Consider the following 26,054-nt stretch of genomic DNA (forward strand, 5'->3'; position numbering starts at 1 on the left):
ACACTATTTGTGAAAAAATCTACAGAAATATCACAGCGTTAATATGTAAATCGTACATACGTAAATCTTTATCCTTCCATGGCCTACAAATGTACCAAAATATTCATGTGTATATACATGTATTTCTTCGTGTACGGACGGCCCCAAGTGACGGGAATGTCATATTTTTGTACCTTTCCCCACTGCTGCAGACTTCTTATCGATTTGATGCGAATCAATTATAAATCGCACGAGTTATCCTGCTAATTGTCAGAACAATGTACTTAATTGACGAGACTATTTAACCAGGTGTGCCTGTGATACAAGGCGAAGCACAGGTCTATTTTTAGAACGGTGCGCTATCTAAGCTAGCGTCCGTTGCCAGGAAGTGGCATAATAAGACCTTGTCGTTGGGTCACTGGCATGGAAGATTTGTCAACAGTCTGGTAAGGATATTCACACCAGGTAAACCTAGACGTAAACAGTTTGAACTGGACAGTTCACCTGCAAGTTTGTTTAATATCATAAACGGATATGACTTTTTGAAACGACCAAACAGTGTGAATTTTACAGCGTGGATCGTTACCTTACTATTTGACTTGTGACGGACGATTCGGCACTATGTTGAGCGCCCCAGGTCCGCGACCGCACGTGCTCTTTGGGCAAGGTAAAAGTGCAAATACTTTATTAACGGAAGATGGATGTCATTATCCCGTTATATCGCCCGCCTATATGGACAGAAAGCGTGCAGCATCCGCCCCCTACGAGTATGGCAAGGGCGTGCGGGCAATGCATAAAACTACGCTCACTATAGCGAAGGCGCCCTGGGACCCTCGGGACGCGTACAAGACATCTAACAAACAGGTACGTTTTGGTTATATATATTTCAGTCATAGACGCTAGATTGGATCAGATATAAACCAGATACAAGTTAGAGCTCACAGTGTGGGGTGATAAAATACTGTTGGATCACAGAGGTGAAGGATGGTGGGAGAGATGGGGGAGATGGTGGATGTCTGGGAGAGGTGTGGATTGGGAGATGGGGGATGTCTGGGAGAGATGTGGATTGGGAGATGGTGGATGTCTGGGAGAGATGTGGATTGAGAGATGGTGGATGTCTGGGAGAGATGTGGATTGAGGGATGGTGGATGTCTGGAAGATGTGTGGATTGGGAGTTGGTGGATGTCTGGGATAGGTGTGGATTGGGAGATGGTGAATGTCTGGGGGAGGTGTGGATGGGAGATGGTGGATGTCTGGGAGAGATGTGGATTGGGAGATGGAGGATTTCTGGGAGAGATGTGGATTGGGAGACGGTGGATGTCTGGGGGAGATTTGGATTGGGAGATGGTGAATGTCTGGGGGAGGTGTGGATTGGGAGATTGTGGATGTCTGGGGGAGGTGTGGATTGGGAGATGGTGGATGTCTGGGAGATGTGTGGATTGGGGGATGGTGGATGTCTGTGAGAGGTGTGGATTGGGAGATGGTGAATGTCTGGGGGAGGTGTGGATTGGGAGATTGTGGATGTCTGGGGGAGGTGTGGATTGGGAGATGGTGGATGTCTGGGAGATGTGTGGATTGGGGGATGGTGGATGTCTGTGAGAGGTGTGGATTGGGAGATGGTGAATGTCTGGGGGAGGTGTGGATTGGGAGATGGTGGATGTCTGGGAGAGATGTGGATTAGGAGATGGAGGATGTCTGGGAGAGATGTGGATTGGGAGAGGTGTGGACGTCTAGGAGAGATATGGATTTGGAAGATGGTGGATGTCTGGGAGAGATGTGGATTGGGAGATGGTGGATGTCTGGGAGAGGTGTGGATTGGGAGATGGTGAATGTCTGGGAGTTAATGGATGTCTGGGAGAGGTGTGGATTGGGAGATTGAGGATGTCTGGGAGAGGTGTGGATTGGGAGATTGAGGATGACTGGGAGAGGTGTGGATTTGGAGATGGTGAATGTCTGGGAGATGGTGGATTGGGAGATGGTGAATGACTGGGAGAGATGTGGATTGGGAGATGGTGGATGTCTGGGAGAGATGTGGTTTGAGAGATGGAGGATGTCTGTGAGAGGTGTGGATTGGGAGATGGTGAATGTCTGGGAGAGGTGTGGATTGGGAGATTGAGGATGTCTGGGAGAGGTGTGGATTTGGAGATGGTGAATGTCTGGGAGATGGTGAATGACTAGGAGAGATGTGGATTGGGAGATGGTGGATGTCTGGGAGAGATGTGGTTTGAGAGATGGAAGATGTCTGGGAGAGGTGTGGATTAGGAGATGGTGAATGTCTGGGGGAGGTGTGGATTGGGAGATGGTGGATGTCTGGGAGAGATGTGGATTGGGAGATGGTGGATGTCTGGGAGAGGTGTGGATTGGGAGATGGTGAATGTCTGGGAGATAATGGATGTCTGGGAGAGGTGTGGATTGGGAGATTGAGGATGTCTGGGAGAGGTGTGGATTTGGAGATGGTGAATGTCTGGGGGAGGTGTGGATTGGGAGATGGTGGATGTCTGGGAGAGATGTGGATTGGGAGATGGTGGATGTCTGGGAGAGGTGTGGATTGGGAGATGGTGAATGTCTGGGAGATAATGGATGTCTGGGAGAGGTGTGGATTGGGAGATTGAGGATGTCTGGGAGAGGTGTGGATTTGGAGATGGTGAATGTCTGGGAGATGGTGGATTGGGAGATGGTGAATGACTAGGAGAGATGTGGATTGGGAGATGGTGGATGTCTGGGAGAGATGTGGTTTGAGAGATGGAGGATGTCTGTGAGAGGTGTGGATTGGGAGATGGTGAATGTCTGGGAGAGGTGTGGATTGGGAGATTGAGGATGTCTGGGAGAGGTGTGGATTTGGAGATGGTGAATGTCTGGGAGATGGTGGATTGGGAGATGGTGAATGACTAGGAGAGATGTGGATTGGGAGATGGTGGATGTCTGGGAGAGATGTGGTTTGAGAGATGGAAGATGTCTGGGAGAGGTGTGGATTAGGAGATGGTGAATGTCTGGGGGAGGTGTGGATTGGGAGATGGTGGATGTCTGGGAGAGATGTGGATTGGAAGATGGTGGATGTCTGGGAGAGGTGTGGATTGAGAGATGGTGAATGTCTGGGAGATAATGGATGTCTGGGAGAGGTGTGGATTGGGAGATTGAGGACGTCTGGGAGAGGTGTGGATTTGGAGATGGTGAATGTCTGGGAGATGGTGGATTGGGAGATGGTGAATGACTAGGAGAGATGTGGATTGGGAGATGGTGGATGTCTGGGAGAGATGTGGTTTGAGAGATGGAGGATGTCTGGGAGAGGTGTGGATTAGGAGATTGAGGATGTCTGGGAGAGGTGTGGATTGGGAGATTGAGGATGTCTGGGAGAGGTGTGGATTGGGAGATGGTGAATGACTGGGAGAGATGTGGATTGGGAGATGGTGGATGTCTTGGAGAGATATGGTTTGAGAGATGGAGGATGTCTAGGAGAGGTGTGGATTGGGAGATGATGAATGTCTGGGAGATGGTGGATGTCTGGGAGATGTGTGGATTGAGTGATGGTGGATGTCTGGGAGAGATGTGGATTGGGAGATGGAGGATGTCTGGGAGAGGTGTGGATTGGGAGAGGTGTGGATGTCTGGGAGAGATGTGGATTGAGCAATGGTGGATGTCTGGGAGAGGTGTGGATTGGGAGATTGAGGATGTCTGGGAGAGGTATGGATTGTGAGATGGAGGATGTCTGGGAGAGGTGTGGATTGGGAGATGGTGGATGTCTGGGAGAGGTGTGGATTGGGAGATGGTGGATGTCTGGGAGAGGTGTGGATTGGGAGATGGTGAATGTCTGGGAGATAATGGATGTCTGGAAGAGGTGTGGATTGGGAGATTGAGGATGACTGGGAGAGGTGTGGATTTGGAGATGGTGAATGTCTGGGAGATGGTGGATTGGGAGATGGTGAATGACTAGGAGAGATGTGGATTGGGAGATGGTGGATGTCTGGGAGAGATGTGGTTTGAGAGATGGAGGATGTCTGGGAGAGGTGTGGATTAGGAGATTGAGGATGTCTGGGAGAGGTGTGGATTGGGAGATTGAGGATATCTGGGAGAGGTGTGGATTGGGAGATGGTGAATGACTGGGAGAGATGTGGATTGGGAGATGGTGGATGTCTGGGAGAGATATGGTTTGAGAGATGGAGGATGTCTAGGAGAGGTGTGGATTGGGAGATGATGAATGTCTGGGAGAGATGTGGATTGGGAGATGGAGGATGTCTGGAAGAGGTGTGGATTGGGAGAGGTGTGGATGTCTGGGAGAGATGTGGATTGAGCAATGGTGGATGTTTGGGAGAGGTGTGGATTGGGAGATTGAGGATGTCTGGGAGAGGTATGGATTGTGAGATGGAGGATGTCTGGGAGAGGTGTGGATTGGGAGATGGTGGATGTCTGGGAGAGATGTGGATTGGGAGATGGTGGATGTCTGGGAGAGGTGTGGATTGGGAGATGGTGAATGTCTGGGAGATAATGGATGTCTGGGAGAGGTGTGGATTGGGAGATTGAGGATGTCTGGGAGAGGTGTGGATTTGGAGATGGTGAATGTCTGGGAGATGGTGGATTGGGAGATGGTGAATGACTAGGAGAGATGTGGATTGGGAGATGGTGGATGTCTGGGAGAGATATGGTTTGAGAGATGGAGGATGTCTAGGAGAGGTGTGGATTGGGAGATGATGAATGTCTGGGAGATGGTAGATGTCTGGGAGATGTGTGGATTGAGCGATGGTGGATGTCTGGGAGAGATGTGGATTGGGAGATGGAGGATGTCTGGGAGAGGTGTGGATTGGGAGAGGTGTGGATGTCTGGGAGAGATGTGGATTGAGCAATGGTGGATGTCTGGGAGAGGTGTGGATTGGGAGATTGAGGATGTCTGGGAGAGGTATGGATTGTGAGATGGAGGATGTCTGGGAGAGGTGTGGATTGGGAGATGGTGGATGTCTGGGAGAGGTGTGGATTGGGAGATGGTGGATGTCTGGGAGAGGTGTGGATTGAGAGATTGTTGATCTCTGGGAGAAATGATGGGTAGGATGGTGAATAGGAGATGTGTTGGGATGATAGTAGATATTAGAGAAGGTAAATGGGAGATTTGTAGGGTGGGAGAGATAGTGGATTGAATAGATGGCGGAAAGGAGTGGTTGTGAAAAGGAGAGGTAATGAAAAGGAGAGGCGTTGGAAAGGAGAGGTGGTGGACAGGAGAGGTGGTGGACAGAAGAGGTGGTGGATAGGAGAGGTGATGGATTAAAGAGGTAGTGGATGGGCAAGACAGTGAATAAAAGAGGTGGTTGATGACTGAGATGGTGAATGGGAGAGTTGCTGGATAGGAGAGATGTTTAATAGAAAAGAGGATGGATATCAAAAGTAGTAATAGGGAAAGTGTTTATTCACAGAGATAGTGGATATGAGAGAAGATGTGGATGTGGTGAACTGGAGAGAAGATGGATAGAAATGCTGGTGGATAGGAGAGGTATTGAATAGGAGAGGTGGTGAATAAAAGAGGAGGTGGATGGGCGAGATGGTGGATGAGAGAGGTGTTTGATAGAAAATATGGTAAATAGCAAAAGTAGTGGATAGGAGAGCAAAATATGGGAAAGATAGTGGACAGATGGTGGACAAGAGAGATAGTAGATGAGATTAATCATAAATATCATGTAGAAAAGGAAGTGGACAGGACAGATGGTTGATAAAGGTGGTGGTGGACATAAAAAATGGTTGTTGATAAGAGAGGTAGTGGACAGGACAGATGGCGAATAGAAGAGGTTGTAGTTAGGAGATACGTGGATAGCAGATATGACAGAAAGGAGCAATGCTGGATAGGAGAGATGGTGGATATGAGAGGCATATGATAGATGTGTTAAATAAAACAGGTGTTGGATAGAGGCGGTTTCAGAACTGAGATAGAGATAACACACAAGAAAAGTATTGATAGGATTGTTATTGCGGCTAGAGGTGTGTTAGCCAAGAGAGTTGTTGGGCTAGAGGGGTGTTAGCCCAGAGAGTTGTTGGGCTAGAGGGGTATTAGCCCAGAGAGTTGTTGGGCTAGAGGTGTGTTAGCCAAGAGAGTTGTTGGGCTAGAGGTGTGTTAGCCCAGAGAGTTGTTGGGCTAGAGGGGTGTTAGCCAAGAGAGTTGTTGGGCTAGAGGGGTATTAGCCCAGAGAGTTGTTGGGCTAGAGGTGTGTTAGCCCAGAGAGTTGTTGGGCTAGAGTGGTGTTAGCCCAGAGAGTTTTTGGGCTAGAGGGGTGTTAGCCCAGAGAGTTGTTGGGCTAGAGGGGTGTTAGCCCAGAGAGTTGTTGGGCTAGAGGGGTGTTAGCCAAGAGAGTTGTTGGGCTAGAGGGGTGTTAGCCCAGAGAGTTGTTGGGCTAGAGGGGTGTTAGCCAAGAGAGTTGTTGGGCTAGAGGGGTGTTAGCCAAGAGAGTTGTTGGGCTAGAGGGGTGTTAGCCCAGAGAGTTGTTGGGCTAGAGGTGTGTTAGCCCAGAGAGTTGTTGGGCTAGAGGTGTGTTAGCCCAGAGAGCTTTTGGGCTAGAGGTGTGTTAGCCCAGAGAGTTGTTGGGCTAGAGGGGTGTTAGCCCAGAGAGTTGTTGTGCTAGAAGGGTGTTAGCCCAGAGAGTTGTTGGGCTAGAGGGGTGTTAGCCAAGAGAGTTGTTGGGCTAGAGGTGTGTTAGCCCAGAGAGTTGTTGCACTAGAGGGGTATTAGCCAAGAGAGTTGTTGTGCTAGAGGGGTGTTAGCCCAGAGAGTTGTTCTGCTAGAGGGGTGTTAGCCCAGAGAGTTGTTCTGCTAGAGGGGTGTTAGCCCAGAGAGTTGTTGGGCTAGAGGGGTGTTAGCCCAGAGAGTTGTTCTGCTAGAGGGGTGTTAGCCCAGAGAGTTTTTGGGCTAGAGGTGTGTTAGCCCAGAGAGTTGTTGGGCTAGAGGTGTGTTAGCCCAGAGAGTTGTTGGGCTAGAGGTGTGTTAGCCCAGAGAGTTGTTGGGCTAGATGTGTGTTAGCCCAGAGAGTTGTTCTGCTAGAGGGGTGTTAGCCAAGAGAGTTATTGTGCTAGAGGGGTATTAGCCCAGAGAGTTGTTGGGCTAGAGGGGTGTTAGCCCAGAGAGTTGTTGGGCTAGCGGGGTATGAGCCCCGAGAGTTGTTATGCTAGAAGGGTGTTAGCCCAGAGAGTTGTTGCGCTAGAGGGGTATTAGCCAAGAGAGTTGTTGTGCTAGAGGGGTATAAGCCCAGAGAGTTATTGGGCTAGAGGGGTGTAAGCCAAGAGAGTTATTGCGGCTAGAGGTGTGTTAGCCCAGAGAGTTTTTGGGCTAGAGGTGTGTTAGCCCAGAGAGTTGTTGGGCTAGAGGGGTATTAGCCCAGAGAGTTGTTGGGCTAGAAGGGTATTAGCCCAGAGAGTTGTTGTGCTAGAGGGGTGTTAGCCCAGAGAGTTGTTGCGCTAGAGGGGTATTAGCCAAGAGAGTTGTTGCGCTAGAGGGGTATTAGCCAAGAGAGTTATTGCGGCTAGATGTGTGTTAGCCCAGAGAGTTTTTGGGCTAGAGGGGTGTTAGCCCAGAGAGTTGTTGGGCTAGAGGGGTGTTAGCCCAGAGAGTTGTTGGGCTAGAGGGGTGTTAGCCAAGAGAGTTGTTGGGCTAGAGGGGTGTTAGCCCAGAGAGTTGTTGGGCTAGAGGGGTGTTAGCCAAGAGAGTTGTTGGGCTAGAGGGGTGTTAGCCAAGAGAGTTGTTGGGCTAGAGGGGTGTTAGCCCAGAGAGTTGTTGGGCTAGAGGTGTGTTAGCCCAGAGAGTTGTTGGGCTAGAGGTGTGTTAGCCCAGAGAGCTTTTGGGCTAGAGGTGTGTTAGCCCAGAGAGTTGTTGGGCTAGAGGGGTGTTAGCCCAGAGAGTTGTTGTGCTAGAAGGGTGTTAGCCCAGAGAGTTGTTGGGCTAGAGGGGTGTTAGCCAAGAGAGTTGTTGGGCTAGAGGTGTGTTAGCCCAGAGAGTTGTTGCACTAGAGGGGTATTAGCCAAGAGAGTTGTTGTGCTAGAGGGGTGTTAGCCCAGAGAGTTGTTCTGCTAGAGGGGTGTTAGCCCAGAGAGTTGTTCTGCTAGAGGGGTGTTAGCCCAGAGAGTTGTTGGGCTAGAGGGGTGTTAGCCCAGAGAGTTGTTCTGCTAGAGGGGTGTTAGCCCAGAGAGTTGTTGGGCTAGAGGTGTGTTAGCCCAGAGAGTTGTTGGGCTAGAGGTGTGTTAGCCCAGAGAGTTGTTGGGCTAGAGGTGTGTTAGCCCAGAGAGTTGTTGGGCTAGATGTGTGTTAGCCCAGAGAGTTGTTCTGCTAGAGGGGTGTTAGCCAAGAGAGTTATTGTGCTAGAGGGGTATTAGCCCAGAGAGTTGTTGGGCTAGAGGGGTGTTAGCCCAGAGAGTTGTTGGGCTAGAGGGGTATTAGCCCCGAGAGTTGTTATGCTAGAAGGGTGTTAGCCCAGAGAGTTGTTGCGCTAGAGGGGTATTAGCCAAGAGAGTTGTTGTGCTAGAGGGGTATAAGCCCAGAGAGTTATTGGGCTAGAGGGGTGTAAGCCAAGAGAGTTATTGCGGCTAGAGGTGTGTTAGCCCAGAGAGTTTTTGGGCTAGAGGTGTGTTAGCCCAGAGAGTTGTTGGGCTAGAGGGGTATTAGCCCAGAGAGTTGTTGGGCTAGAAGGGTATTAGCCCAGAGAGTTGTTGTGCTAGAGGGGTGTTAGCCCAGAGAGTTGTTGCGCTAGAGGGGTATTAGCCAAGAGAGTTGTTGCGCTAGAGGGGTATTAGCCAAGAGAGTTATTGCGGCTAGATGTGTGTTAGCCCAGAGAGTTTTTGGGCTAGAGGGGTGTTAGCCCAGAGAGTTGTTGGGCTAGAGGTGTGTTAGCCCAGAGAGTTGTTGGGCTAGAGGGGTATTAGCCCAGAGAGTTGTTGGGCTAGAAGGGTGTTAGCCCAGAGAGTTGTTGTGCTAGAGGGGTATTAGCCCAGAGAGTTATTGGGCTAGAGGGGTGTAAGCCAAGAGAGTTATTGCGGCTAGAGGTGTGTTAGCCCAGAGAGTTTTTGGGCTAGAGGGGTATTAGCATAGAGAGTTGTTGGGCTAGAGGTGTGTTAGCCCAGAGAGTTGTTGGGCTAGAGGTGTGTTAGCCCAGAGAGTTGTTGGGCTAGAGGGGTGTTCGCCCAGAGAGTTTTTGGGCTAGAGGGGTATTAGCATAGAGAGTTGTTGGGCTAGAGGTGTGTTAGCCCAGAGAGTTGTTGGGCTAGAGTGGTGTTAGCCCAGAGAGTTGTTGGGCTAGAGGGGTGTTCGCCCAGAGAGTTGTTGGGCTAGAGGGGTATTAGCCCAGAGAGTTGTTGGGCTAGAGGGGTGTTAGCCCAGAGAGTTGTTGGGCAAGAGGGGTGTTAGCCAAGAGAGTTGTTGGGCTAGAGGGGTGTTAGCCAAGAGAGTTGTTGGGCTAGAGGTGTGTTAGCCCAGAGAGTTGTTGGGCTAGAGGGGTGTTCGCCCAGAGAGTTGTTGGGCTAGAGGGGTATTAGCCCAGAGAGTTGTTGGGCTAGAGGGGTGTTAGCCAAGAGAGTTGTTGGGCTAGAGGTGTGTTAGCCCAGAGAGTTGTTGGGCTAGAGGTGTGTTAGCCCAGAGAGTTGTTGGGCTAGAGGGGTGTTAGCCAAGAGAGTTGTTGGGCTAGAGGGGTGTTAGCCCAGAGAGTTGTTGGGCTAGAGGTGTGTTAGCCCAGAGAGTTTTTGGGCTAGAGGGGTGTTAGCCCAGAGAGTTGTTGGGCTAGAGGTGTGTTAGCCCAGATAGTTCTTCTGCTAGAGGGGTGTTAGCCCAGATAGTTGTTGGGCTAGAGGGGTGTTAGCATAGAGAGTTGTTGGGCTAGACGGGTGTTAGCATAGAGAGGTATTGGGCTAGAGGGGTGTTATCCCAGATAGTTGTTGGGCTAGAGGGGTGTTAGCCCAGATAGTTCTTCTGCTAGAGGGGTGTTAGCCCAGATAGTTGTTGGGCTAGAGGGTTGTTAGCCCAGATAGTTGTTGGGCTAGAGGGGTGTTAGCATAGAGAGTTGTTGGGCTAGAGGTGTGTTAGCATAAAGAGTTTTTGGGCTAGAGGGGTGTTAGCCCAGAGAGTTGTTGGGCTAGAGGTGTGTTCGCCCAGAGAGTTGTTTGGCTAGAGTGGTGTTAGCGCAGAGAGTTGTTGGGCTAGAGGGGTGTTAGCCCAGAGAGTTGTTCTGCTAGAGGGGTGTTAGCCCAGAGAGTTGTTGGGCTAGAGGTGTGTTAGCCCAGAGAGTTGTTGGGCTAGAGGGGTGTTCGCCCAGAGAGTTGTTGGGCTAGAGTGGTGTTAGCCCAGAGAGTTGTTCTGCTAGAGGGGTGTTAGCCCAGAGAGTTGTTGGGCTAGAGGGGTATTAGCCCAGAGAGTTGTTGGGCTAGAGGTGTGTTAGCCCAGAGAGTTGTTGGGCTAGAGGGGTGTTCGCCCAGAGAGTTGTTGGGCTAGAGTGGTGTTAGCCCAGAGAGTTGTTCTGCTAGAGGGGTGTTAGCCCAGAGAGTTGTTCTGCTAGAGGTGTGTTAGCCCAGAGAGTTGTTCTGCTAGAGGGGTGTTAGCCCAGAGAGTTGTTGGGCTAGAGGGGTGTTAGCCCAGAGAGTTGTTGGGCTAGAGGGGTGTTAGCCCAGAGAGTTGTTCTGCTAGAGGGGGGTTAGCCCAGAGAGTTGTTGGGCTAGAGGGTGTTAGCCAAGAGAGTTGTTGGGCTAGAGGTGTGTTAGCCCAGAGAGTTGCTCTGCTAGAGGGGTGTTAGCCCAGAGAGTTGTTGGGCTAGAGGGGTGTTAGCCCAGATAGTTGTTGGGCTAGAGGTGTGTTAGCCCAGAGAGTTTTTGGGCTAGAGGTGTGTTAGCCCAGAGAGTTGTTGGGCTAGAGGGGTGTTAGCCCAGAGAGTTGTTGGGCTAGAGGGGTGTTAGCCCAGAGAGTTGTTCTGCTAGAGGGGTGTTAGCCCAGAGAGTTGTTGGGCTAGAGGGGTATTAGCCCAGAGAGTTGTTGGGCTAGAGGTGTGTTAGCCCAGAGAGTTGTTCTGCTAGAGTGGTGTTAGCCCAGAGAGTTGTTGGGCTAGATGGGTGTTAGCCCAGAGAGTTGTTGCGGCTAGAGGTGTGTTAGCCCAGAGAGTTGTTCTGCTAGAGGGGTATTAGCCCAGAGAGTTGTTGGGCTAGAGTGGTGTTAGCCCAGAGAGTTGTTGGGCTAGAGGGGTGTTAGCCCAGAGAGTTGTTGGGCTAGAGGGGTATTAGCCCAGAGAGTTTTTGGGCTAGAGGGGTATTAGCCCAGAGAGTTGTTGGGCTAGAGGGGTGTTAGCCCAGAGAGTTGTTGGGCTAGAGGGGTGTTAGCCCAGAGAGTTGTTAGGCTAGAGGTGTGTTAGCCCAGATAGTTGTTGGGCTAGAGGTGTGTTAGCCCAGAGAGTTGTTGGGCTAGAGGTGTGTTAGCCCAGAGAGTTGTTGGGCTAGAGGTGTGTTAGCCCAGATAGTTGTTGGGCTAGAGTGGTGTTAGCCCAGAGAGTTGTTGCGGCTAGAGGGGTGTTAGCCCAGAGAGTTGTTGCGGCTAGAGGGGTGTTAGCCCAGAGAGTTGTTGGGCTAGAGGGGTATTAGCCCAGAGAGTTGTTGGGCTAGAGAGGTGTTAGCGTAGAGAGTTGTTGGACCAGAGAAGTGTTTACCTAAAGAATTATTATCCTTGACAGATGATGGCCTAGACAGCCCATGGAGAAGAGGGTTGCTGGAGAGGTTACGGTTTGATTAGACAAGGCATGATAGAATAATGTAAAGTTTGGCACCTGGAAAATGGCATTAGAAAAATATTGTAGATTGTTAATTTAAGATAGATGTGTTCTGCTGGAAAGAACTGTATTTCTCTTGCAAGAAGCCCTAAATTGTGACTCAACGTTAGGGGTTGGGCTTATTACACGGAATGATAGAGCATTTGTATAGAAATTCCATCAGATGTGGGAGGTCTGTTACCAGTTATGGGTTTTATACTTTATACAGTAAACATTGGGTGTTGATTGGAATTAATGCTGAGGAATTCAATATCAAAAAGCAAACACTGGAATAAACAGGTGATGATTGGGTAGAGTCAGCAAGTGGAAGACGACATAGCTTAAGTAGAAAGATGTTGGCAGATTTCTATTCACTTATGTCAGTATACAGTCCTATTTTTCTGTTGCCATTTTCATGCCTGTTGATTTATGCTAGGTATGATATATCCTGCCTTAGATTATAAATGTGTCGGAAAAAGTTCCTGTTATCAATTCCAGTGTGTCTGTGTAAATAAACACAATAATTTTTTCATCATAATGTATCAATCATTTTGAAATGAAGGAAAACAATGGTACATTCTACATGAGTTTGCTGCGACTTCAATATCACAGGACTTTGTTTGATTTTTTTAAAAACTTCATTCTAAATACTGTGAATCTGGTCCCTAAGTATTCTCACATCTTGCATAATCCAATTTACTACAAAAAAACCTGAATATTCCAACCATCTCTCGTATCTGACCTTTTTGACGTTAACATCATCTATTATTCGTTAACATTAATACCTGTAAAACTAGTCACAAGCAGAAAAAAGTGTTGTTTTGACTGGATTCTGAACCTACCATATCAACACTGATAGTATTGTTAGAGTTTAAAATGTTGCTTGAAATTGTAAACACAGACTGCAACAAAATTGTTAGTGTGGTCTTATGCTTTACAGAGTCGAGGCTGGAGATAATGTTGTTTTAAACACTCAAGTATTCTTCATTATTCTGTTTTTTTCTGGTAAGGTATAACACATTGCAATTTAGAATACTATGATACACATTTCCAATAATTTCTTTAAACTGTAGTATGGAAAATCTTTTAAACTTGCCTCATTCATTACTGCACAAATGATATGATATTTCAACCACAATATAATATGTGTATTTAAAGCAAAGTATAGGACCTATATATAAATATACATATAATACCTATCTATAAATTTATCTTGTACAAAATCTGATATTTTTATCTACAAAAATGATGTACACCTTTAATATTTATTCTGGAAAATTGACCTGCTTCTTGATTTTGGTTTAGCACTTAAAATACAGATGTTTTCAATAGGAAGGGTCATAAAAAAGATGTATATGGTACATCTACAACTTCACCAGGTGGATTTTATATCTATATATACCTATATACACTCTTCAGTCTACAGCCAGAGATCTCAACTAAAATCCTATCTACCTTAGCAGTTCAGATTTGTATTGGGCCTTTTAAAGATTTATCGTAAATCCTTGTCAAAGCGTTTAGTTGTCCCTGGTCACTATAAATATTGACCCATTCACCGGCCTGTGTGTTTGTTTTTAAATTGAGATCTATAAACCTACTGCCATTTTTCAACTAAATGTTGTATAGAATTAAGTGTGTACTTGAAGCTTCCTGTACGAGACTACAATTGTCTATACAAACAGATCTCTGGTACTCAAACACCACCCACTGAATCCCCTACTGCCGATCAACACCTGTGTGTGTTCACTCATGATTATCAGCAATCATCACTTTTCTGTTTTATTTGAAGAATTTTATTTCGCATACAGATAGAGGTGCAAGGTTTAAATAAAATTACCATACAAGGTAAATATATTGTATTTCATGAATGTTTTATTGAATATTTGCTCACGTTCATTGGTTGTGTATTAGTTAAAGACTGTACCAAACCAGGTACATGTATAAATTGTAGATACTTGTTTTGTTTTATTATTAACAGGTAATTTTTAGATAACTGTGCCTATAAGTAATAAGAGTATTCATGATTTTTTTTATTTCTGTTTTGAAAATTGGATAGAAGTTTTTCCCCAGTTTGATTTTAAAATCTTTTCAAAATTACTCATTTTTTTGAAGACTTTGGCTAAATTACATCAATATGTTTATCAATATCTTGAAACATTTGACATCATACAATAATGGCTGTGGATAGGAAGGGATGGTGAGGCAGATCGAATGATTAATTTGTCATCAAACATGATATGAAACCACACTATCTAATCACAATTGGTCAATCAATAATAGATAAATTATTTCACACCATCCGAGATTTCATCTAAATGCTTATATAATGAAGTACTACAGTGGTTTTTTTCATAAGTTTTATGATCATGCTGTACTTGTCTCTATCAGCAGTCATGATGCCTGGATAAACAGGTAATTACATTGATTGATTGGTGAGCGTTATTAAATCATATGATTAATTAACAGGTTCTAGATGTAAACAATGCTTGGACTTCAGATGTGTATAGGGAAAGGTCTTTGATCCAGCTTTATCAGCTGAAGTTCAATTTGTAAGTTAAATTTGATTCACACTGAAATGTGAAAAATTAATGGTTGGATAAGTCTACTTTGAAATTTGATGTCAAGAGTTTCTGTTTAAATAAAAAAGGATAAAAATGAAGATTTTTAATTACTTCTTGGTTTCATTAAGCTAACACTACTTTTAAATACGGCTGTATCTTGGTACACAAAAAGTGCATATGATCAATAAGAAAACTTAAGCTATCAAACAATATAATCTGGCTTTATGTAAACCCGATTGTTATGTATGTTTTACTGAATACACAGCCATATTGAATTCTGGTAATTTAATTCATATCTAATCCAAAGTTGATTTAATTCTTTTGTTGCCTGTACACCCCTTTAAAACCTTTATATATTTGTCCAGATCAATGTATGGAACAGTCTACTTTTGCCATAAAGGGTTGAGATAGTTTGAATATTGCTGTTTTAATTTCAATAAAAATTTGCACTATGTCATGGTAAAATTCACTAGAAAGCAATGATTAAATAGGGTGTTTTAGTGTGTCAGGATGGAAACACAAAACAAACAGAAGTTTCGGGTAAGAAATACAGACATCAGATACAATTTCATTTCAATCAATTATCAGCTTCCACTTTCAGGATTTGAAGAAATATTTTTAAGCAACATGTAAATGAGGTTATGCAGACTATTTCTGAGACTGCAATATTAGGAATATTATTTTCTGTGTGCTTTACTATACAAGAAAAAGAATCAGTTTTGACATCAAGTTCACATGATATCTAAATTTGCTTGGAATTGTTTTAAGTCTTGGTGGGGTGGGGATCAGCAGTGATTCAATACAGTATGGTAGGCTCATTACAAGGAAAAGACATGTAAATGTAACCAGATTTGTTGGATATCTATGGAAACTGCAATAAATGAGGGTGGACTTATTACCAGACATGGGTTCTCATTATTGCTAAGTAAATATCATGTTTAAGAATTACTGAAGATATTCTCAAGATAAAATCTGAAGTTACATTTTAGGGTAAGTACCTGTTGTAACAGATCATAAATCATTCAAGGAAATATGCCATACAAGTAATTCCAAAACATTTTAAATATCACGAGGTTTACTTATCTGTTAAAAGAAATAGGCTTCAATATATTCATTTTTGAATTAATTTTCTAATTTTATTGATTTTTACTATATATTTTAATTTGTCAAAAAAGGTTTGCACATGTATAAGAATATTGGTTCTTTGATCTCATACAAAGAACAATTTACAAACCTGCCAATTCTGTGTACTATAATTCATCTTGTGTAGAATATTCATTATCGACTTTGCACAAAATTGATTTTTTAATGATATAACCAGCTGGGGCATGGCTTGAGATCTATTCATGTTGAAGAAAAATAATTACCCTACTTCGATAAGCCAATATATCATCTTTAGAAATCAAGTTTTCCTCTGAAGTGGAACTATATCTTACAAAAGCCTGGGAAATAATGATTGTACTAGTTACTTAGACCTTGTTTTGTTGTAGAAGACGATCACAGGAAAAATATTCTGTCACTGCTACTTAGTGTATTCATGTCACAGAGTTAGAGGTAGCATAGGGTGGGAGGAAAGTCATGTATTTACATGTTGAATTTATAGAAATATGTTTTAAATGAAAAAATTCAGTTTAATAATATTTCAGTATTAATGTTATTAACTATATACAAGAGCATTTGATGAAGAAAGAAAGAAAAAGATACAGGAAGGAAGGATGGAAAAGAATGAAAGAATGATGAAAGAGAGGAAGAAATAGAGATAGAGAAAAGAAGGAAGGAAAAGAATGAAAGAAAAATTGAAAGAAAGAAAGGAAGAAAAAGAGATAGAGAAAGGAAGGAAAGAAGGACATAAGAAAGAAAGAAAGAAATATGAAGAAATCAATAACAAAGATTGCATTGACATTGCTCATTTGGAGGTTGGGTTAGACTTTTATAAAGTAAGACAGAATTATACACCAGAGTCATTAAGTAAATATTGACTTTCGTTATCGGGTTGTTTTGGTCACTGATATACTGGTCATCCAATGTGTGACTAAGGATGATTGAAATTTGTTTACCCGTATTTTTCTGCTTCAGTATTTTGGTGGCAGCAAGTCACTGAACCCTGTGAGACGTCCCCCAAGATGTCCCTCCATGCACAAGTCCCAGTGGGACATTGGTCAGCACAAGCAGGACAAATATTGGGATACTCATTATAAGGGTACCTTCCATGAAAAAGAAATTATCCCGGTAGGTATAGGACCATCTTCTTGTCACCTCTTTTCAGATATCATTAACAATTTTATTGCTTTGCATCAAGGTGATTGGTTTGAAATGTGATACATTTAAAATTTGTAAAGAAAATGTAAATTATTCAAATTTTGAAGAAATTAAAATCAAATTCAAATTAAGTGAATGAAATTAGCATATTTTATTTCTCCATCTTGGAGCCATATCACTTTCGAAAAATAGGGCTTGAGAAAAAAATTATTTTATTTTTCAAACTTAAAAATGTTTTTGATCACTGATTACCTCAGAGCACAAGGTTATATCACAATGATCATAAACACTTGTTCCATGTGTAACAAGTACAGTATGTACATATTGTAATAGGATTCTGTGCCACGCACCGGTGCTTTTCATACTGATCCTAAGATTTATGTTAAACATTGCAAGTCAGTAATACAATATATGTGTATTTCCTTTGATGATATTGGTAAATATTGGCTCAGTAGATGATTTCCGATTGCTCTTGATATGTAATATTCACATTTTATAATAATATATTAACAATTTGTCTTTTGTAAAAGATCTCCTGATTACTCTTGTTTTTCTTTGTTATACCCATCTATACAACAACTTTGTACTAATTAACGGTATGTGGGCGCTATCTCTCTCCTTCCAGGCTACAGCACGAGTAAGTTTTAATATCTTGTAGCTTAATGGTATTTAGTCTTTCTTAATCATCAGTGTATTTCACCTTACATAGTCTCTCTTAATTCCGCAGTGATGTCATGTAAACTTAAAAGCCTACCGTACATTAAATTCTATAACCTACATATTGTGTCTGAGGCTAAGGATGTATGCTACCTTACTGAGAATTGACCTCCTTTCCAAAAGAGTTATAATCACACTTGTATACTTTCTATCATAAAGGTGATAATTTAGACTGTGTTAAAATGATAACATGAAGTTGAATAACAATGCTTTCATGATATCCAACTTATTGGTGTTCAAAAATAGAGATGGTTGTAAGTATATATTGAACAGTTTGTGTAGGATATGGCTTTTGTAAAATATCTATGGAGATTTAAGAAAGTTGAAATATTGCCATATTTATCCTTTGAAAAGTTCAGGGGGGCCAACACATTATAGACATCTTACTGAAAGCCAATTATGTTGGCTTATAGGACCATGATATAGAATTCATTAGTGACTTGTTCCCTTAATTGAGGACTGGCAATGGCATTGATAAGAAGAGATGATTTTATTGAGAGATTTTTTAATTGGGAGGTGGTTGATATTCTAAGTTGTATAGAGTATAGAGGTGGATCATTTTGGAGAGGTGGCCTCAATATACAAGTAGCTGATTTTGGGAACAGAGCTGGTTGATTTTCTAAAGTGATCTCAATAGAGAGGTGAATGTTATTGGTAGGTGGTCTCAACATGGAGGTAGTAGATATTGGGGGGGAGGGGGGGGTGGTCTCATTAGAGAGGAAGCTGATAATTACATAGGTCAAAGTTTACATGATATCTCATCACTACTATCCTTTGGTCTTATATAAATAGTGTAAATGTGTGTGAGAAGTAAACAGGTCCTTCATAGGATGATCTTGCCACCTGAAGGTACAAGGAAACAGAATAGAAATGTGATCTTGTTTGAAATCTTGAAAATCTAACTTTATGTTTACTCTTGTAACCTAAGGCAACTGGAAACAATTTTATATTTTATTTGTTCTTGACATCATATTCAGAGAATACATGTATATGAATATGTTTTATGTAAATACACTGCCTTTTGTATGGTTAATCAGCGTGGATTACGATGTATCTGTTTTACTTCTCACAAATTTGTTATAATCGTCATCAGGAATATATTTAGAATCAATGCAAGATAACTATGATATTTCTATTTTATCATTACTTTATATCAGGGATTATGACATACATCTGGTCAATATTCTAGGATTTAAACGAAGTATATTGTGTATCTTTGAAAACTGCAAAAGGATTCCCATAATTTTTATCATAATATACATATATTAACATTCATTAACAATGAGGGTATTCATACTGTTATATTAAATTCACTTAAATACATTAACTGACAAATTATATCAACAGAAATGATTTCTATTTGCTCCCCTAGTTTTGTAAATCTCTTGAAGAATGTATTTACAATTTTTTTGAGAAAGAAATTTTTTTCGTGTTTTCTGCAGATCTAATTGCTAACTTCAAAGATATGCAAAATGAGGTGCACTGTTGTGTATCATCAAAATTGATGAAATATCATTTCAGTACATAAAAAAATCTGTATATTATCTGGCTTGGTTGTTTTGTTCAGGTACTGTAGATGTCTATCCAATTCTAACTTTAGAATATATTCAATTACTTTACAAATTTACTGATGTACTAGATGTAATCAAGTTACACTGCATGGAAAAACAGTAATTCTAAATACTTATGTTGCTTAAAATAACTTATTTCTTAGAAATAATGATGGCACAATTAAATGCAATTTTTGCAATAAATAAAGACTAAAAATAAATTGTAATATATTAATACAATAATTATTATGACTAAGAAAGTTAAGTGGAGTTTAAGAATAAACCAACATTATCATATTTTTCATTTGATTAATTGTCACTATAGTAGTAATGAATTTTCCTTGTTCTATCTGTTTAACTGCTATCTGTTTCCTTTGATGTTTCTTATATAGATTCGCTTGAAGTCTTACTTTCTCATTTTAGTTTTGAAGTCATAGTTAAGTAAAATTTCTAGGGATCAAAGAATCCATACCAATGACATAATATTTTGCACTCAATTTATCATAAGACAATTTTGGAGAGATGAGCCAAGCAAAATGAATACAGACATTTGATAAATGTCATTTTGATAGTGTTAATTTCATTATTCCACAATACAATGTGCACTTTTCAGGGATCTTTCAACAAACGAAAGGTAAAAATAAATAGTGTGTTTTCATTTATTCACAACAATATCATTTGATATCAGATAGTTTTTTATTTGCCTTTATGGCAAGGGGATGGGAGACATGAGATATCTCTCCCTGTTGTCTCATCCTTTCAGTTGTGGAATTTTAAAGAAATACACTTTTTCATATTTACTTCAGAATAATAAATTCATCGCTCACTGACATCTCCCTGATGTTAATTACTGAATAATTAAAACTATATAAATAAACTGATGATATTTGTAGTTTTCTTTGTTCCTAACTAATTGATGAAGCTACTACTAGTTAGAGTCGTGTCTATGTTATCATCATGTCTTCATCGAATGGTGATGGATTTAGGTGTCAGTTGGGAATTAATAGTTTTGAATAGCTGTGATGTGATTTTTTATATAATGGGAATTTTTGGTGACAAAATCATTACACACTCATAAACAACATTTTTTCATTATCTAGCTTACATATTGACTTGTATTTGTATGTAAATACATGAAAAAAATTATGGTTTTGATTAAAATTCTGCACATCTAAATAAAGTGGCCTTTCTTTCATTAGCCACTTTTTATTTCATCCTTTATGATATACTTGTTGCCAAGCAATAATAATGTCAAAGTATTGTTGTGTAAAAGGCAGCAGTAAAGTGAGTCCAAATTATTCAGACATTTTATTGACTAGAACTTTTGTTCTGTTATTTTATTTTATGTTCCCTGAAAATTTTCAGGGGTGCATATACTCGCCGCCTTGTTCGCCTGTCTGTTTGTCCATCTTTTCATACCATTTTTTCGTATCCGGATCATAGTTTTGCCCACATTTTAGCAGGGATCCTGAAACTTGGTCTATACATTGGTCACACTAAGGGGATGTGCCGTGTACTGAATTCATGACCCTCAACTCCTCAATTACAAAGCATAACTTTGCTTGTATTTAAACTAGGATATTGAAACTTGGTGTATACATTGAGTATACTAAGACCAAGTGCAGTGTACCAAATTCAGGCCTAGAGCACAACTTTGGATTCCTGGTAATTAAATTAGGTGAATGGGACTTGGTGGAAACATTGATCATACTAAGACATACTGAGAGCCCTTTGCCTCTCAAATACAGAGTTATTGCCCTTCATTAAAAAATTCTTGTCTGGACACAAGTTTGCCCACAGATAAGCAAGGATAATGAACCTTAGTGTATACATTGATCATACTAAGACAAAATTCTGTGAATCAAATTTAGGGTCCTCGACCCTTCATTTACAGAGTTATCACCCTTTGTCAAAAATATCTTTTCAGAGCATAACTTTGTTTGCATTTAAAGTAAGAAAATGAAACTTGGTGTATACATTGATCATATGAAAATGTGCAGTGTACCAGTATTAGGGGCCGCAACTCTATAATTACAGAGTTATTGTTCATTGTTTTGTGTCATGAGCATAGCTATGCTTGCATTAAAACTAGGACCATGAAAGTTGGTGTATACATTGGTCATACTGAGAGAATGTCCAGTATACCAAATTCAGGGCCTATAACCTTCAATAGCACTCTTGTTTTTTAAGTTAATGTTAAGTTATCTCATGTTTGTTATGTTGATTCCAAAAGGGCATCACATCTTGTTTTCAGAAAAAATGTGACAAATATTTTGAATCATATGTCATAATGTTGTTGACATGTCATTGTTGAAGTTTTGGCACGAGTCTGGAAATATTTTAATATGACCAGAAATTTTGTACTAGAATTTACTTTTATGGTATGGAGATTCCAGTAGGGTCTAAGAGTCTGCATTTTTTTTTAATTTCTCACATGATCAAAGATGGTAGTTTTAAACTTGACCATATCTGAAGTTGACTGTGTAATAACCTTTATTTAACAACAAAGCATTATGATGATGTAGGGCCATATTGATGTAAATGTACTGATTTGGTACCTGTATGTCTTATCAGGCCAATCGACTACACATGACGTCACTAGTCAACCGTATCGACCAGACAGAGGGTGGTGATATGAAACATACAATCAAATCGGATAAGAACCAACCAAACTACTGGTCACAGTATGGTCGTATTCATAACAAGCTAGGACACATGTTAGGGACAGGTGTACCACGAGAACCACCGGTGCGGAAAAGTTACAATGTAATTACAGGTAAGTATCGTAAAAATTACGTTATCAGAGGTAAGTATGGAAAAGTTACATTATCTCAGGTAAGTAACGTAAAAATTATGTTATCAGGGGTAATTACAGAAAAGTTACAATGATAGGAGGTAAGTAACATAAAAATTATGTTAACAAAGGTAATTATGGAAAAGTTACATTATATCAGGTAAGTAATGTAAAAATTTTGTTGTCAGAGGTAATTACGAAAAAATAACATTATCTCAGGTAAGTAACATAAAAATTATGTTATCAGAGGTAATTACGGAAAAGTTACAATGATAACAGGTAAGTAACATAAAAATTATGTTAACAAAGGTAATTATGGAAAAGTTACAATGATAACAGGTAAGTAATGTAAAAATTACGTTATCAGAGGTAATTACGGAAAAGTTACAATGATAGGAGGTAAGTAACATAAAAATTATGTTATCAGAGGTAATTATGGAAAAGTTACAATGATAACAGGTAAGTAATGTAAAAATTACGTTATCAGAGGTAATTACGGAAAAGTTACAATGATAGGAGGTAAGTAACATAAAAATTATGTTATCAGAGGTAATTATGGAAAAGTTACAATGATAACAGGTAAGTAATGTAAAAATTACGTTATCAGAGGTAATTACGAAAAAATAACGTTATCTCAGGTAAGTAATGTAAAAATTATGTTATCAGAGGTAATTACGAAAAAATAACATTATCTCAGGTAAGTAACGTAAAAATTATGTTATCAGAGGTAAGTACCAAAAAGTTACAATGTTATCACTGGTAAGTAACATAAAAATTATGTTATCAGAGGTAATTATGAAAAAGTTACAATGATAGGAGGTAAGTAACATAAAAATTATGTTATCAGAGGTAATTATAGAAAAGTTACATTATCTCAGGTAAGTAACGTAAAAATTATGTTATCAGAGGTAATTATAGAAAAGTTACATTATCTCAGGTAAGTAACGTAAAAATTATGTTATCAGAGGTAATTACGGAAAAGTTACAATATCTCAGGTAAGTACGTTAAGATTACGTTTTCAGAAATTAGTACGGAAAAGTTACATTATCAGAGGTGTGTATAAAATGAAATTATGGGGTTGGAAGGAAGAGTACAGGAAGAACATTACGAACTAGGAAAACAAATAGGACTAGAAAATGGGATTAGAGATGTATGTCACTGATGTGAATGAAGCAGTAGATATATGATTATGCAGATCATCATGCTAAAAATCTTATTAAAAAGATTGTGTATTAACTACAATACACAAAACACCATTGTGTATTACCTACAGTACACAAAACAAGATTGTGTATTACCTACAGTACACAAAACACAATTGTGTATTACCTACAGTATACAAAATAAGAATGTGTATTACCTACAGTACACAAAATGAGATTGTGTATTACCTACAGTACACAAAACGAGATTGTGTATTACCTACAGTACACAAAACAAGATTGTGTATTACCTACAGTACACAAAACAAGATTGTGTATTACCTACAGTACACAAGACACAAATGTGTATTACCTACAGTATACAAAACATGATTGTGTATTACCTACAGTACACAAAACAAGACTGTGTATTACCTACAGTACACAAAACAAGACTGTGTATTACCTACAGTACACAAAACGAGATTGTGTATTACCAACAGTACACAAAACAAGCCTGTATATTACCTACAGTACACAAAACACGATTGTGTATTACCTACAGTACACAAAACAAGACTGTATTACCTACAATACACAAAACATAATTGTGTATTACCTACAGTACACAAAACAAGACTGTTTTACCTACAGTACACAAAACAAGACTGTATTACCTACAATACACAAAACACGATTGTGTATTACCTACAGTACACAAAACAAGACTGTTTTACCTACAATACACAAAACACGATTGTGTATTACCTACAGTACACAAAACAAGACTGTGTATTACCTACAGTACACAAAACAAGACTGTATTACCTACAATACACAAAACATAATTGTGTATTACCTACAGTACACAAAACAAGACTGTTTTACCTACAATACACAAAACACGATTGTGTATTACCTACAGTACACAAAACAAGACTGTTTTACCTACAGTACACAAAACAAGACTGTATTACCTACAATACACAAAACACGATTGTGTATTACCTACAGTACACGAAACAAGACTGTTTTACCTACAGTACACAAAACAAGACTGTATTACCTACAATACACAAAACACGATTGTGTATTACCTACAGTACACAAAACAAGACTGTTTTACCTACAGTACACAAAACAAGACTGTATTACCAACAGTACACAAAACGAGATTGTGTTTTACCTACAGTATACAAAACGAGATTGTCTATTACCTACAGTATACAAAAGACGATTGTGTATTACCTACAGTATACAAAACGAGATTGTGTATTACCTACAGTATACAAAAGACGATTGTGTATTACCTACAGTATACAAAACGAGATTGTGTATTACCTACAGTACACAAAACAAGATTGTGTATTACCTACAGTACACAAAATAAGATTGTGTATTACCTACAGTACACAAAACACGATTGTGTATTACCTACAGTACACAAAACACCATTGTGTATTACCTACAGTACACAAAACAAGATTGTGTATTACCTACAGTACACAAAACACGATTGTGTATTACCTACAGTACACAAAACACCATTGTGTATTACCTATAGTACACAAAACACGAATGTGTATTACCTACAGTATACAAAACATGATTGTGTATTACCTACAGTTTACAAAACACGATTGTGTATTACCTACAGTACACAAAACGAGATTGTGTATTACCTACAGTACACAAAACGAGATTGTGTTTTACCTACAGTATACAAAACACGATTGTGTATTACCTACAGTACACAAAACGAGATTGTGTATTACCTACAGTACACAAAACGAGATTGTGTTTTACCAACAATATACAAATTAAGATTGTGTATTACTAACAATACACCATGACATCAAAATACATTGGTGAAGATATTATGTCAAAATGTCAAAGGGCATTTTTGAATGAAATGATCAATTTTTGACACATTTCCGACATAAATACCAAGGACAATGTTTATAAAATGACTTTAAGAGTCTACCATGTTGTATTTTTGGAATTGTTATCAGGTATTTTTACTTTTCTTTCTTAGGTGAGGAGATTGGACCTGCTTGGGATGATATGAATCGGCGAGTATCTGGTAATCGAGTATTATATTCAAACCGATGTGAACGAGTACCAATGTTATTAGGATAACACACCAGAGGCCTGCCAAGGGGAGGACAGCATTATTATATCACTTCATCAAGAAATGGTTCTGACCTGAACATTGTAAAATGAATTCTGGAGTTCACTGCTCTTTAAGTGTCACTATATAACAACTGGAAGCCTCCCACAGGAAGGACAACACATTTGTATCACAAGGTCAAGCAATGGTTCAATCAGGAACACAATGTACCCTATTGTTTAAGTATCATTCTGTTACGATTGAATTACCCTACCACGAAGAGGAAAGGACCAGAACCTTATTACAGCTGTTGTGTATAGTACTCACAAGAGATAAGGAATGAGCGTGTTGGAACTGAAATCAACAGCCATGTTTATCCCACCAGGTATTATATACAGCCTGACCTTCCAAGGGGAGACAACTTTTACAACTTTATGCAGCTTCAACTGTGCAAAGATGATCTACAATATTAGATAATATCTTGTTATGAGAATTTAATTGTCTGCTATTGGACTGAAATCTGTGATGAAAGCTAAATGTCACCAAGTCTTCAGCAGGAACAATGAGCAATAACACCAGCTGTATTATAAATGTGCGAAAATTTGCTGTAAGTTATATGTTGGAGTTCATTTCCCTGTCCTGTAACATTTAAATGCCAAATACTATAAAATCAATGTACCTCTATAATATTGTATTTTAAATTTGTGTATTTATTTTGTTTTCATATTTTTGTAAATTGTTGATTTTTCAAATGTTGTATGAATATCACAATGCCTGAGGTGATTTCAACAAATTGCATTAAAGTTGTGGACTGTTTGTTAACTTCATTTTATAGTTTTCTCTTAGTCTTTGTTAAAGAAACTTTCATGAGATTAGCTATTTAACACTTTTAGAATTATTAATGTCAGAACAGCCAGGATTAAATCAATGTATACATTATAATATATATTTAGGGTTTTGTTTATCTTTATTTCATTTTGAACCCATAATGTTACGAAAGTGGTAATCATATTTAATCTTACGTAGTCTGTATCTCATGCCTTCTCTTCCTTTCCAAAATCGTTAATTTTCTTAACTGCAAAAATACTTTTTTTCCAAAAACTTCTCTTTTAAAAAATGATACAAATAATAAATATGCACCACAACATGGTTTTATGTTGTTGTAGCTTTGTCATACTCAGTAAGTTTACAGTCTTCCAGTGA

The 26,054-nt window shown here is 40.2% G+C and overlaps 1 protein-coding gene across 1 annotated transcript; it reads left to right on the forward strand.

Moving 5' to 3' along the window:
• Nucleotides 1-600: 600 nt before the first annotated feature.
• LOC132562912 (uncharacterized) lies at nucleotides 601-24,913 on the forward strand. Its single transcript, XM_060227690.1, has 5 exons — nucleotides 601-843; nucleotides 16,355-16,507; nucleotides 17,163-17,174; nucleotides 21,379-21,580; nucleotides 24,777-24,913. Exons 1-5 carry the CDS (start codon nucleotides 601-603, stop codon nucleotides 24,878-24,880), a joined length of 714 nt encoding a protein of 237 aa, XP_060083673.1. The 3' UTR covers nucleotides 24,881-24,913.
• Nucleotides 24,914-26,054: the final 1,141 nt, after the last annotated feature.

Source organism: Ylistrum balloti, unplaced genomic scaffold, assembly GCF_031769215.1.
Source record: "Ylistrum balloti isolate Yb309-2 unplaced genomic scaffold, AGI_CSIRO_Ybal_v1 Utg371544, whole genome shotgun sequence".
NCBI lineage: Eukaryota > Metazoa > Mollusca > Bivalvia > Pectinida > Pectinidae > Ylistrum > Ylistrum balloti.